General features: G+C 49.2%; 1 protein-coding gene across 10 annotated transcripts in view; it reads right to left on the reverse strand.

The window, feature by feature from the left end:
- The window catches only part of SLC20A2 (solute carrier family 20 member 2), a 116,506-nt gene that overhangs the window by 10,649 nt on the left and 90,465 nt on the right, over nt 1-15,392 (reverse strand). For all 10 annotated transcript variants that reach the window (XM_064370027.1, XM_064370026.1, XM_064370028.1 and 7 more), the window contains 3 exons: nt 14,356-14,472; nt 9,494-9,697; nt 7,360-7,945 (listed from right to left, as the gene is read on the reverse strand). In XM_064370027.1, the coding sequence (XP_064226097.1) occupies nt 7,360-7,945; nt 9,494-9,697; nt 14,356-14,472 (907 nt within the window). The remainder of the gene's footprint in view (nt 1-7,359; nt 7,946-9,493; nt 9,698-14,355; nt 14,473-15,392) is intronic.

Here is a 15,392-nt window from a genome sequence, read left to right on the forward strand (position 1 = left end):
TATCGCCCTTAGGAATGATGCTAAATCTGCTCTGCCTGTGCTCTGGAAATGGGACAACAAAGTAAATCTGTCTGTTTACACATGGTTTACTGAATATTTTAAGCCCACTGTTGAGACCTACTGCTCAGGAAAAATATTAATATTTCAAAATATTACTGCTCATTGACAATGCACCTGGTCGCCAGAGAGCTCTGATGGAGATGTGTAAGGAGATGAATGTTGTGGTCCTGCCTGTGAACACAGCATCCGTTCTGCAGTCCATGGAAAGGAGATGAATGCTGTGGTCCTGCCTGTGAACACAGCATCCGTTCTGCAGTCCATGGAAAGGAGATGAATGTTGTGGTCCTGCCTGTGAACACAGCATCCGTTCTGCAGTCCATGGAAAGGAGATGAACGTTGTGGTCCTGCCTGTGAACACAGCATCCGTTCTGCAGTCCATGGAAAGGAGATGAATGTTGTGGTCCTGCCTGTGAACACAGCATCCATTCTGCAGTCCATGGAAAGGAGATGAATGCTGTGGTCCTGCCTGTGAACACAGCATCCGTTCTGCAGTCCATGGAAAGGAGATGAATGTTGTGGTCCTGCCTGTGAACACAGCATCCGTTCTGCAGTCCATGGAAAGGAGATGAATGCTGTGGACCTGCCTGTGAACACAGCATCCGTTCTGCAGTCCATGGAAAGGAGATGAATGTTGTGGTCCTGCCTGTGAACACAGCATCCGTTCTGCAGTCCATGGAAAGGAGATGAATGTTGTGGTCCTGCCTGTGAACACAGCATCCGTTCTGCAGTCCATGGAAAGGAGATGAATGTTGTGGTCCTGCCTGTGAACACAGCATCCGTTCTGCAGTCCATGGAAAGGAGATGAATGTTGTGGTCCTGCCTGTGAACACAGCATCCGTTCTGCAGTCCATGGAAAGGAGATGAATGTTGTGGTCCTGCCTGTGAACACAGCATCCGTTCTGCAGTCCAGGGATCAAGGAGTAATTTGACTTTCAAGTCTTATTACTTCAGAAATACACTTTGTAGGGCTATAGCTGCCATAGACAGTGATTCCTCTGATGAGTCTGAGGAGTCCACTGAAATCTTCTGGAAAGCATGCCCCATTCTAGATGCCATTAGAACATCTGTGATTCATGGGAGGAAGTAAAAATACCAACATTAACAGAAGTTTGGAAGAAATTGATTCCAACCCTCGTGGATGACTTTGAGGGGTTCAAAACTTTAATGACGGAAGTCACTGCAGATGTGGTGGAAACAGCAAGAGAACTAGACGTCGAGCCTGGTGACGTGACCAAACTGCAACCTCATGACACAACTTTGACAGATGAAGAGGTGCTTCTTAGGGATGAGCAAAGGAAGCTCCTTGAGATGGAATCTACTCCCAGTGAAGATGTTGTGAACATTGTTCAGATGACTACAAAGGATTTAGAATATTCTATAAACTCAGTGGATAGAGCAGAGGCAGGGTGTGACTGGACTGACTCCAATTTTGAAAGAAATTCTACATTAGGTAAAATGTTGCAAACTGCTTTGTGTGCTACAAAGAAATCTTTTGTGAAAGGAAGAGTTAATTGATGTGGCAAATTTCACTGTTGTCTTAATTTAAGAAATGGCCACAGCCACCCCAGCATTTAATCACCACCACCCTGATCAGTCAGCAGCCATCAACATCAAGGCCAGGCCCTCCATCAGCAGAAGGATTATGATTCACTGAATGTTCAGAGGGTTGCTAGCATTATTTTTGGCAATAAAGTATTTTCAAATTAAGGTATGTACATTGCTTTTTAGACACAATACTGTTGCGCATTTAACACGCTATGGTATGGTAATATACCGACATAACTTTTCTAGGCACCATGTGTCTCGCCGTATTGTGATACTTTTTTATTGACGTGGTCTGGAACGGAACCCGCAGTGTCTCCCAAACATGGTGACTTTTGTCTTGAGCATAGCTCATCTTAGTGTATTTGAGGTTCACCTACATAATATAGTCATGATCAAAATGATTTTTTAAAAAATTTTGGTAAAAAGCGTAACATAAAATTTACCATCCTAATCATTCTTATTTACAGTTTAGCAGTGTTAATTAAGTGTATTTACACTGTTGTGAAGCAGATCTCCAGAACTTGCTCATCTTGCAAATGTGAAGCTGCCCCCTTCAAACAAATTCCCGCGGCTCCTCCCCACAGCTACCGGCAACCACCATCCGACTCTCTAGTTGTATGAATTTGACAGCTGCGGACAACTCACAGAAGGGGAACCATACGGTGTTTTTCTTTCTGTGATGGTTTATTTCACTGAGCATAATGTCCTCCAGGTTCATCCACGTTGCAGCAGGTGACGGGCCTTCCTTCTTCTGTAAGGCTGAATAATATTCCACCGCATGCACAGGCCCATTTGGTTTCCACTCACCTGTCGGTGGACATCTGGGTTGCTCTCCTCTCTCGCCTACTGCAAACGGCGGTGCTTTGAACATGGGGTACAAATGTCTCTTTGAGACACAGTTTTCAGTTCTTCTGGACGTATACCCAGAAGCAGGAATGCTGGGTCACAGGGGAGGTGGGTGGTCTGAATTTTTTGAGGAGCCTCCATCCTGTTTCCACAGCAGTTACACCATTTTACTTCCCACTAACAGCGCAGACGGTAACAATTTCTCTACGTCCTTGACAACACTTGTTACTTTTTTTTAAATGGTAACCATCCTAATAAATAGCTGTGTAATTTGTTATTATTATTATTATCATCATTATTGAGACAGAATCTCCCTCTGTCGCCCAGGCTGGAGTGTAGTGGTGCAGTCTCGGCTCACTGCAACCTCTGCCTCCTGGTTGAAGCGATTCTCCTGCCTCAGCCTCCTGAGTAACTGGGACCACAGGCGCCCACCACCAGGTCCAGCTAATTTTTGTATTTTTAGTAGAGGTGGGGTTTCACCATGTTGTCCAGGCTGGTCTTGAACACCCAACCTTAGATGATCTGTCTACCTTGGCCTCCCAAAGTGCTGAGATTACAGGCATAAGCCACCATGCCCAGCCTATTAAATTAATTATTATTATTTTTTTTGAGACAGAGTCTTGCTCTGTCGCCCAGGCTGGAGTGCAGTGGCGAGATCTCAGATCACTGCAACCTCCACCTCTTGAGTTCAAGTGATTCTCCTGCCTCAGCTTCCCAAGTAGCTAGGACTACAGGCATGCACCACCACAACCAGCTAATTTTTGTATTTTTAGTAGAGGTGGGGTTTCACCATGTTGGCCAGGCTGATCTTGAACTCCTGACCTCAAATGATCCACCCGCCTTAGCCTCTCAAAGTGCTGGGATTAGAGGTGTGAGCCACTGTGCCCGGCCAACATTAATTTTTTAAACAACCAAGTCATGACACAACAACCAAGTCCTTTTTTTCTTCCTTTTTTCCTCAGATTTCTATTTTCTCTGCCACCCCCTGCTGCTGGTACTACTAACATGAGCTGCCAGTTTTGGACAGGCTGTCAGGCCCCATACTATGGGGTGCAACATTTTGCTAAGCATCCATCCCGACAGCCACCCTGCACAGCGGGCACTGCAGCTCCCGTCTTACTGACGAGGAAACCGAGGCCAGGGTTCCACCTCGGAGGCGGCAGAGTGGGCGCGGCCCAGGCTCCTTCAGGCCCTCCCGCCCTGTCCCTACATTGCCCATGTCTGTCAGGCCCGCGGAGCCCGTGAGACCCCGAGGTGCTCTTAATAGCTTCCCTGGCTCTTCTCTCCTCCCGCAGCCAGCTGTATAGACCGGGTGTCACGGAATCACTGGAATAGCTTCCCTGGCTCTTCTCTCCTCCCGCAGCCAGCTGTATAGACCGGGTGTCACGGAATCACTGGAATAGCTTCCCTGGCTCTTCTCTCCTCCCGCAGCCAGCTGTATAGACCGGGTGTCGCTGAATCACTGGAATAGCTTCCCTGACTCTTCTCTCCTCCCGCAGCCAGCTGTATAGACCGGGTGTCACGGAATCACTGGAATAGCTTCCCTGACTCTTCTCTCCTCCCGCAGCCAGCTGTATAGACCGGGTGTCGCTGAATCACTGGAATAGCTTCCCTGACTCTTCTCTCCTCCCGCAGCCAGCTGTATAGACCGGGTGTCACGGAATCACTGGAATAGCTTCCCTGGCTCTTCTCTCCTCCCGCAGCCAGCTGTATAGACCGGGTGTCACGGAATCACTGGAATAGCTTCCCTGGCTCTTCTCTCCTCCCGCAGCCAGCTGTATAGACCGGGTGTCACGGAATCACTGGAATAGCTTCCCTGACTCTTCTCTCCTCCCGCAGTCAGCTGTATAGACCGGGTGTCACGGAATCACTGGAATAGCTTCCCTGGCTCTTCTCTCCTCCCGCAGCCAGCTGTATAGACCGGGTGTCGCTGAATCACTGGAATAGCTCCCCTGGCTCTTCTCTCCTCCCGCAGCCAGCTGTATAGACCGGGTGTCGCTGAATCACTGGAATAGCTCCCCTGGCTCTTCTCTCCTCCCGCAGCCAGCTGTATAGACCGGGTGTCACGGAATCACTGGAACTGGCTTCCAAGTCAGCTTCGGTCTCCCTGTGTGACCCTGAGATCCCACCTCTGACAGATGCCCGCCACCTGGCTTAAAGGGGTGTTAGATGGAGGGTGGGATAGGCCACGGCAGCTCAGTGCTGAGGCCTCGGGGCTCAACCTCACGCTGAATGCATGGACACCTCTTCTCACTTAGATGACTTCTAGAATGGTGCTTTCACCAGATGCCCTCCCTGCTCCAAAGCCAGAACAGTCCCCATGCTGCAAGCAACCAACTGCTCGGAATTCTACGATCACCCCGAACAGCCACTGCCTGGTTGCTTTCTTTGAACTGAAACACTGTTTGTGAGTATGTGTGTGTGAGTGTGCCTGTGTGAGCGCACATGCGAGTGTGTTTCAATGCACGAATGTGAGACTGTGTTGTTACTTTTCCATGGACATGTTTTTCTCATCTCCCTTTGTTTAAACTCCTAATGGACAGGGACCTAGTTCCTAGTGCTCTGCCAGTACCAGGCCTTCTGTAAAGAATGCTTGATGAAGAGGAGGACGTGGGACAGCGTGGGGGCAGACAAAGTTACTAACATAGGACACAGCACGCTGTCTCCAAGAAAATACCAAATAAAATACCACAGAAATGCCCCTGTGATGCTGAGCAGAATAAAAGATGCACTCGTCTGCAGTGAGATTTCTTTTATGAAGAGCAGAGATGCAGCTGCACGTGGGGAGGCGGCGTGCGCAGCCCACGGGGAGTCACTGCTTGCAACAGAATATGACAACAGCAGGGTCCCCTGAAACGTCAGTGGGCTGACCATGACCGTGAGCAGAAATGCACAGAAACCGAGCGAGTTGGGAGCACCATCCTCATCACATTACACAGGGGAAGCCTGGGAGGTTAGGAATTGTTTTCCCCCGTTTTACAGATTGGGAAACTGAGACTTCAGAAAAGCAAGTGACTGGTCTACACAGCTGTAAGAAGACAGCAGAGATCCAAAATTGGGGCTCTCGGGCCCCAGGAGGCTGCCCTGCTTCCTTCACGCCGGGCCTGGGCATGGGGTGGGGCGGGTGGGGTCAAGGTTAGAGAGTCATATCCGCCCCTGTCCCTACACACTTATTTGCAGGATGTCTGTGACATTATATGTGGAGTGACCTGCAGGCTCTGGCGGCAGCTCCAGCAGCTGCACCAAGCAGTGGGGAGAACTAGAGCCCACGAGTGGGGCGGAGCCTTCTCACTGGGGTTAAAGATGCTACTGAAGGATGGCCAGGCGTGGCGGCTCACGCCTGTAATTCCAGCACTTAGGGAGGCCGAGGCGGGCGGATCACCTGAGGTCAGGAGTTCAAGACCAGCCTGGCCAACATGGGAAACCCTGTCTCTACTAAAAATACAAAAATTAGCTGGGTGTGGTGGCACACCTGTAGTCCCAGCTGCTTTGGGAGGCTGAGACAGGAGAATCACTTGAACTTGGGAGAAGGAGGTTGCAGTGAGCCGAGATCACACCACTGCACTCCAGGCTGGGGAACAGAGCGAGACTCTGCTATAAAAAAATAACAATTAAAATAAAATCACCTCCTAGGAAGTTCTCCTAGCGTCCTGGTTTGGCATACCTTCTTTCTTGCTGTGTCCTCAGTCCGGGTGCTCTGCCTCCCGCTGTTTGCCCCGGTACTCCTCCGTGCAAGTCACCTGCTCTGCACCCAGCCTGGCCTGACCTGAACTCGGGCGCACATGCCCGCTGCCTGCTCAGCCTGAACAGCAGCGTAACGCACTGGCCGTGTCCAGGGCCTGCGTCATCCCTAAAAGGCGGCAGCTCCACTCGCCTTTGCCGAGGCCACGGCTCCGGTCCGGCATCAGCCTCTTTCCTTCTTCTCTCACATCCACGTCCAGCCCGTCGCACGAAAGCCAGTGCCCCTGTCAGACGTACCCTGTGTGGCCCCAGCTCACAGCTCCATGGCTCCCCTCTTGGGGTGAGACCTTCCTGTGGCCACCGGCCACGCGCTCTGCATCCACAACTGCAGACGCACGCTCGGCCCCTTGCGCGACCTCCTAGCTGGTCCTGGAGGGCAGAGGTGTGTGTCTGCCTCAAGCCTCTGCACCTGCCATTTTCCTTCCCGCGGACGCCACGTGACCACCCCTGCAGCCCTGTCCCTGGCCAGCCCTTCCCTGGGGAGCCCAGGCCGCACGGCGACCCCTGCAGCTCCGTCCCTGGCCAGCCCTTCCCTGGGGAGCCCAGGCCGCACGGCCACCCCTGCAGCCCCGTCCCTGGCCAGCCCTTCCCTGGGGAGCCCAGGCCGCACGGCCACCCCTGCAGCCCCGTCCCTGGCCAGCCCTTCCCTGGGGAGCCCAGGCCGCATGGCCACCCCTGCAGCCCCGTCCCTGGCCAGCCCTTCCCTGGGGAGCCCAGGCCGCACGGCCACCCCTGCAGCTCCCAGCCCTTCCCTGGGGAGCCCAGGCCGCACGGCCACCCCTGCAGCCCCGTCCCTGGCCAGCCCTTCCCTGGGGAGCCCAGGCCGCACGGCCACCCCTGCAGCTCCCAGCCCTTCCCTGGGGAGCCCAGGCCGCACGGCCACCCCTGCAGCCCCGTCACTGGCCAGCCCTTCCCTGGGGAGCCCAGGTCGCACGGCCACCCCTGCAGCTCCGTCCCTGCGTCTACCTTACTTTCCTGCTAATGCTGTCGCGGTCCCGTGCGCCACGCTGACCTACGGGTCCGTCCGCCGCCTGCGCGCCCTACCCCAGGCCGGGGCTTCCATCGGCGCCGTTCACTGCTGGACCCCGGCACTCGCACAGCGCTGGCGCCTGGCGGAGCCTCCGGGACCCTTGTTGAATGAATGAATGAATGAACGCATGCACCCACCTCACATCGTTGCCGCCGTGAGCAAAGGACCCGAAACAGGCGGTGAGGACCTGCAGGAAGTGGAACAGGAGGTGCACCTCGGGCGCGTCCTTCTCCTCCTTCTCCTCCTCCGCAGGGTCCTCCCGCGGCCGGTCGGGGTCGCCCAGCTCCGACGCCAGCTTCATCTCCACGCCGCCCTCCTCCGCCTCGATCTCCGCCTCCGCCACCGCGTTGCAGTAGCTCGAGTAGCTGTCGTAGCGCAGCCGCTTCTTGGAGTAGGACACGGTGTCGCCCACCAGCTTCTCGCTGTCCTCCGGGGCCGAGTCCGCGGCTCGGAAGGCGCTGTGCACCGGCAGCCCGCAGATGGCCGCGGTGTAGCAGGTGTAGCTGTTGTTTCTTCGCAGCAGCCGGTAGCTGCTCTCCGGGGCCGGCTTCTCCTCAGGGCCCCTGTCGACGTGGATTTTGTGCAGCAGGTCTTTGTAGAGCCCCGAGTCTTTGTGCACGGTGTGGTACACGTGACCGTCGCTCCTGGCGTGGCCGTCGAAGCCGAAGGTGCCGTTGGAGACGGGCGATTTTACAGAGCCGTGGGTCATGGACAGGGCCCTTCCTGAAAAGGGTTGGAGAAGGTCTCATTTCCCAGCCTTGCCAATGTAAAGTAAGGAAACGCTCCCCGCTGTTTCATGGCACTTAGCTCCGGAAGGCTGGGGATGACTTATTAAAACACACTGTCTTTTCTAAGTTGGCCATAAAGGACATGTACTATGGTTACCATTAAAAAAATAATAAACGTGGAAACATACAACAGAAGGGCAAAACTAAAAATGTGGTATTTTCAAAACATGTTAACTTCTCCTAAAAAGTGTCAGAAGGGCAAAACTAAAAATGTGGTATTTTCAAAACATGTTAACTTCTCCTAAAAAGTGTCTTCGGGAAATTACTATGGCACTTGGCACTAAGAAATTCATCTTAGAAAAACTTCACACGTAAGACAAAACCCACTTCCTGTGAGGTGGATGTTCCAGGTGCTTCTGTTTGGTTTTGTCTTTGGAGGCAGGATCTCAGCTACGTCACCCAGGCTGGAGTGCAGTGGTGCAATCACAGCTCACTCCAACTCCTGGGCTCAAGTGATTCTCCCGCCTCAGCTTCACAAGCATCTGGGACTACAGATGTGCACCATCATCCCGGCTAATTTTCTAGGTGCATCTTAAAAGGTCAGTCATACTGTCAAAGGCAGTATCTGAGATAAATCAGGCAAAACAAATTTGCTTTCTCTGGGCCACATCTGAGACTCGACCTGTGGCAGGCAGGTGCCAGAACCCACCCTGCAGAGGTGGCAGCCACCGGGCCAGGCTTGGGCAATGCTGTGCTCCCCGGGCACTGTCCATAAACATTAAGAGTCTAAAGGACACAGAATGGTCTGGATGTTTTATTTTTTTCTTTTCTTTTTTGAGACAGAATCTTGCTCTGTGGCCCAGGCTGGAGTGCAGGGGCACAATCTCGGCTCACTGCAACTTCCACCTCCTGGGTTCAAGCAATTCTCCTGCCTCAGCCTCCCGAGTAGCAGGGATTACAGGCGCCCGCCGCCGTGCCCAGCTAATTTTTGTACTTTTAGTAGAGACCAGGTTTCACCATGTTAGCCAGGCTGGTCTCGAACTCCTGACCTCAGGTGATCCACCTGCCTTGGCCTCCCAAAGTGCTGGGAATTACAAGCGTGAGCCACTGTGCCTGGCCAGTCTGGACGTTTTCTAAGGTTTCTAGTTTCTGTGATTCAATGGTGGGTGAGACCACCTTCTTGGTTACAAATTTAGCTTCCTCTTTGCAACTTCCATAGTAAGCTGGGTTAACCAGCGTTCAGCAATTCGGTAACTCCTAGGGCATGGAGATCCGCATGTGTACTGAGTGGGTGTAGCACAGACATACAGTGCGTGGCCCCAGCGCCTCTGGTGAGACTATAAACTGCTCTTGGAGGAAATCACAGGACCAGATTAAGACTGCTCTGCTGACTGTGGAATGGTTTCCTGAGGCCTCCCTAGCCTCTGGGCTTTTTCGAATCATAAAACCGAGGGATGACTGCCCACAGCCAGGTCCAGCTGGTCCTCCCTGGAGGAACATCTCCGTGCCGCCACAGAACCCCAGCTCTCCAGGCACATCTTACCGTATGCAGCCCGAGGGTGGCTGCCCGTGGAGGTGCCTTCCAAGGCCCCTGACGTCTCCCCTGCCGCCCCAGTGAGCGGGATGGTGCTGTCATCATTAGCCTTGGCACCTGGCAGCTCTTTAAATACTGGGGATTCTGCTTCCTGAACTTTACTGAGACTTTCGTCAGACACGCGTGATAAAGCACCTTCTTTTTGTAATTTGCCTAAAGAAAACAGAGTCATACGGAACATTCTGTAAGAGTTCTTATTATTGAAACAAGACTACTAAAAAGTGAATCTATATCTTTATGCTTTAGCACTGACTTTGGAAACCAAAAAAATGAGTTATAGCGAGATAGAGAAAAGAAAGTCGAGGCTGGGCATGGTGGCTCACACCTGTAATCCCAGCACTTTGTGAGGCCGAAGTGGGCGGATAATGAGGTCAGGAGTCCGAGACCAGCCTGGCCGATATGGTGAAACCTCGTCTCTACTAAAAATACAAAAATTAGCCAGGCATGGTGGCAGGCACCTGTAATCCCAGCTACTCAGGAGGCTGAAGCAGGAGAATCACTTCAACCCGGGAGGCGGAGGTCGCAGTGAGCTGAGATTGCACCAGTGCACTCCAGCCTGGCGACAGAGAGAAACTCTGTCTCAAAAAAAGTAAAGAAAAGAGAAGTCAAAAGTCCAATTAATTACCTGGAAAACTCTAGGTAGAAAATTCAGCAACTGAGGAAATGATGGAAGTTTAGGGCCTGAGTTATCATATGCAAAAACAATGGAAAAAGGGCTAGATCAAATACCACAGCTCCTTCCGGCGCTCATGTTCTGTAAATCTACAGCCACCCAGACTGGCCTTCTGTTTTCTTAAACTAACCTCAGAATCAGAAGTTTCAATTTCTGAAAAATTTCCTTTTTCATAAAGTCACATAAATAAAACCATAAAATATGCGATCTTTTGAGACTGGCTTCTACTCAGCATGATGCCTTTGAAATTCATCCACGTCGTTACACGGCTCGATAACTGTCCCCTGCAATTGCTGAGTGGCATTCAGATGTACAAAGGCACCACAGTTTGTTTATTCTGTGGGTAATGTGGATTGTTTCTAGTTTTGGGTGATTGGAAATAAAGGTGCTATCAACATTCACGTGCAGATTTTTGTGTGAATTTAAGTTTTCATTTTTCTAGGGAAATATCTATGAGTGGTTAAGAGTATATTTATGGCAAGTGTTACCCATATAAGAAGCTGCCAAACAGTCTCCCTGTTCCATCTGACATTCCCACCAGCGGTGCATGAGTTCCAGTTGCTTTTCATTCTTCTAAATACTGACAGCATTTAGTACTATCAGTATTTATTATTACTATTTTCTTAAATTTTTAAATGTTTTATTTATTTTTCAGATGGAGTCTCGCTCTGTTGCCCAGGCTGGAGTGCAGTGGAGCGATCTTGGCTCACTGCAACGTCCACCTTCCAGGTTCAAGCAATTCTCCTGCCTCAGTCTCCCGAGTAGCTGGGACTACAAGCATGTGCCACCACGCCCAGCTGATTTTTAAATTTTTAGTAGAGATGAGATTTCACCATGTTGGCCAGGATGGTCTTGATCTCTTGACCTTGTGATCCACCCACCTTGGCCTACCAAAGTGCTGGGATTATAGGTGTGAGCCACCGCACCCAATCTACTGTCAGTATTTTTTAAAAGCCATTCAAGTAGGTGGCAGCAGTAGCTCACTGTCATGTGAATTTGCACTTCCCAATGACTAGTGATGGTGAGCACTTTTTCATGGACTTATTTGCTATCCATCTATTTTCTTTGGTGAAGTGTCTATTTAAAGATTTTTATTTTTGAGACGGAGTTTCACTCTTTTTGCCCAGGCTAGAGTGCAGTGGCATGATCTCGCTTCACTGCAACCTGTCCCCCAGGTTGAAGGGATTCTCCTGACTCAGCCTCTCACGTAGCTGGGATTATAGGCGCCCGCCACCATGCCCGACTAATTTTTAGTAAAGATGGGGTTTCACCATGTTGGCCAGGCTGGTCTTGAACTCCTGACCTTGTGATTTGCCCACCCCGGCCTCCCAAAGTGCTGGGATTACAGGCCTATTATAATAGGCCTGTAAGGTAGAGGTTGCAGTGAGCCATCGTGCCAGGCCTATTTTGCTCATGTTTTGACTGAGTTGTTTCCTTTCTAAAATTTCTTTATATTTTTTTAATACAAGTCTTTTGTCAGGTATGGGATTTGCAAACATTTTCTCCCATTCTGTTCAAAATACATCTCACAGAGCAATAGTTTCAAATTTTGATGAAGTACAACTTACCAACTTTATCTTTTTTTTTTTTTTTTTTTTTTGAGATGGAGTTTCACTCTTGTTGCCCAGGCTGGAGTGCAATGGTACGATCTCAGCTCAGTGCAACCTCCGCCTCCCAGGTTCAAGTGATTCTCCTGCCTTACCCTCTCGAGTAGCTGGGATTACAGGCATGCACCAGCACAACCAACTACTTTTATATTGTTAGTAGAGACAGCTTTCTCCACGTTGGTCAGGCTGGTCTCAAACTCCCGAGCTCAGCTCGCCTCAGCCTCTCAAAGTGCTGGGATTACGGGTGTGAGCCACCGTGCCTGGCCTAACGTTTTCTTGTATAGATCATGTTTTTGGTGTCACATCTAAACACTTTTCTCAACCCAAGGTCATAAAGTTTTCCCTTACATTTTTTTCCTAAAAGTCTTACTGTTTTTAAATTTTATATTTAGATTTATGATGCACTTTAAGTTAATTTTTAAAGTAAGGGTTAGGTGAAGGTTCTTATTTTGGCATATGGATGTCTAGTGTTCCAAAACCATTTGTTGAAAAGACTGTGCTTTCTCCATTGAACTGTTTCTGTACCTTCATCAAAAGTCCATTTGCTATATTACTGTGGGTCTATTTATAGACTCTATTCTTGTTCCATTAATCAATGCGTCTCTCTCTTTCCTGATTTCACACTGCCTTGTGCCTTCATAAGAAGTCGAGCTGGGTGTGGTGGCTCACGCCTGTGATCCCAGCACTTTGGGAGGCAGAGGCGGGCAGATCACCTGAGGTCAGGAGTTTGAGACCAGCCTGGCTAACATGGTGAAACCTCGCCTCTACTAAAAATATAAAAATTAGCCAGGCACGGTGGCACACGCCTGTAATCCCAGCTATTCGGGAGGCTGAGGCACAAGAATCACTTGAACCTGGGAGGCGGAGGTTGCAGTGGGCTGAGATGGTGCCACTGCACTCCCGCCTGGGCAACAGAGCAAGGCTCTGTCTCAAAATAAAAAAATTAAAAAAAAAAAAAGTCTTGAAGTCAGGTTAATACGAATCCTCCAACTTTTTGTTTTCCAAAATTATTCCAGCTCATCTAGTTCCTTTGACGTTCTACATGAACTTTAAAAGTGGCTTGTCTAAATCTACAAAATATCCTCCTGGGATTTCTATTTACATTGTCTGAAGTCTAGAGATGAATCTGAGAAGAACTGGCATCTCTACTACACTGCCTTCCAATTCAGGGCACGCTTTGTCTCCTCACGTATTTTGGTCTTCTTCAAAACATAAAATCCAGATCCATCCACACTAAAACGTGACCCTATGGTACATGCTGAGACCAAATGTAAATATCTGTTTTTTTTTGAGAGCCCTGTAAAAAGCACGTGACTTCAAGGCTCGGAATTCAAATATGTTCCTGGGAGCAGGAAAACAGCCCTGGCTGACTTCCTAAGCCATATTCTTCTTCTTTTTAAAAACTGTTTTCCTTTTAATAAAATTGGTTTTATTTTTATTGTTTTGTTTCATTCCATGTAATTTATGTTATAATTACTATAACTATATTAATACAATTATGATAGTACCATACAGCTTTTGTATATTATACCATAGTATCATTATTATGGTGCTATAATAATACAATTATTATTATAGGTTATATATACACATATAACAAAACGCACTCATTTTAAGCACGCAGGTGATGACCTGCGGCAAGTGGACACACCCTAAAGCCCCTTTGCTGATGAATATAAAGGCATCTCATGTCCCTGGTAAGTTCCCGAGCTGCTTTTTCCAACCCCCACCCTTTCCAGGTGATCAGCGCTTTCTGTTGCTACAGATGAATTTTCCTTATTCTTAAATTTAATGAAAAGATCCATAAAACTTTTAAATGAAAATATATGGAAATATTATCAAAAATGCCAGCGTGCAGGATAGGTGCCCTTCTGGATCACGGGCTTCTGCTCGGTATCACGGCTGTCAGGTCTCCAGCAGTTCATTCTCCATCGGTTACCCATTGGCCTGTTTGGGCTATTATGATGAAAGATTTGTATAGGAGTCTTTTTATGAACACATGTTTTCATTTCTTTGGATAAATAGCTAGGAATGAAATTACTGGCCCACGTGGTAAGTGTAAGGTTAACTTTATATAAAGAAACTGTAAACCTAACTTTCAAAGTGGTTGCATCATTTTACATTTCAGCACAAACCTAGGAGAGTTCCAATTTCACTTCTCCACCCACACTTGGAATCACTAGAACTTTTTACTCTTAGCCATTCTTGTGGGTGAGAAACAAAGCCTCCTTGTGGTGTTAGTTTGCATTTCCACAAAGGCTAATGTTTTCCCACAGGCTGGCAGAACTGAACTGCACGGTTAACTTCCAGTTACTGCTGGCAACTGGGACCTTCTGCCCACCTGGGTTACAAGTTATCAAGACAACGTCCGAGCCACAAAGCACTCAGGAGCCGAGAGACAGAGGATGCGGTGTGTTCTGGAGTCACCCACACTTCCGTTTCCTCCATTAGTAAGGATCATGGCGTGTTACATGTGAGATTTCAGGAATCAGGAGGATTTCTGTAAATGAGAAGAATCAAAAACCCCATACCTGCTATCTTCCTCCGCATCCACGGACACACGAAGAGCCACACAAAAAAGGCGAACAGGAGAGCGACGCCAAAGGAAATCAGGGCTATGGCCCACATGGGGAGAACCAGGCCGAGCGCTGGGAAGGAAAATGAGAAGCGGTGTTGTTACTGGAAATTTCTGACGGTCAGGCCTCAGAGCAGCGTACGTCCCACTCCCCAAATCGAGAATGAATCACCTGGATTTTGTAGTGAATAAAACTCTGAACCAAAAAAACATGCTACACTTTTTGGTGTAGAAAGCCTATATCTTGTGAATATGTGCTTAAACTAATTAGTAAGCTAATTATTAAAATTTTACCAACTGGGGGCCAGGCATGTAATCCCAGCACTTTGGGAGGCCGAGGTGGGAGGATTACCTGAGGTCAGGAGTTCAAGACCAGCCTGGCCAACATGGTGAAACCCTGTCTTTACTGAAAATATAAAAATCAGCCAGGTGTGGTGGTACGTGCCTGTAGTCCCAGCTATTTGGGAGGCTGAGGCAGAATTGCTGGAAACTGGGAGGCGGAGGTTTCAGTGAGCTGAGATTGCACCACTGCACTCTAGCCTGGGCAACAGAGCAAGACTCCATCTCAAAAATAAATAAATAAATAAATAAAATAAAAACAAATAAAATTTTACCAACTGGGCACAAACAGCGTATTAAGTTGAGACGAAAGCCATTTACATATTATTTCCATGTCTAAATGGCTGCACGCGCAAACGTGGCTGAGAAAAGCGTCAGCCATCTTCCGTCCTGATGTCCGTCCCGGCCCATCCCATCTGTGGCAGAAAGCTGCCATCTGGATGCTGCCTGGCTCCCGCAACTGAGGCCTCTCCTAGTTCGCCAGCAGCCAGCAGCCCTACTTTAAACGGACATGGCCCCTGGCCACAGACATACACAGAACTTCTTTGAAATCATTTGAGAAATAAAAGGATTTTTGTTGTTGTTTTATTTTATTTATTTATTTATTTAAGAGGTGAGGACTTGTGATGTTGCCGAGGCTGGTCTTAAACTCCT

Source organism: Aotus nancymaae, unplaced genomic scaffold (genome assembly GCF_030222135.1).
Source record: "Aotus nancymaae isolate 86718 unplaced genomic scaffold, 86718_ANA_hifiasm-v0.15.2.pri h1tg000097l, whole genome shotgun sequence".
Classification (NCBI taxonomy): domain Eukaryota; kingdom Metazoa; phylum Chordata; class Mammalia; order Primates; family Aotidae; genus Aotus; species Aotus nancymaae.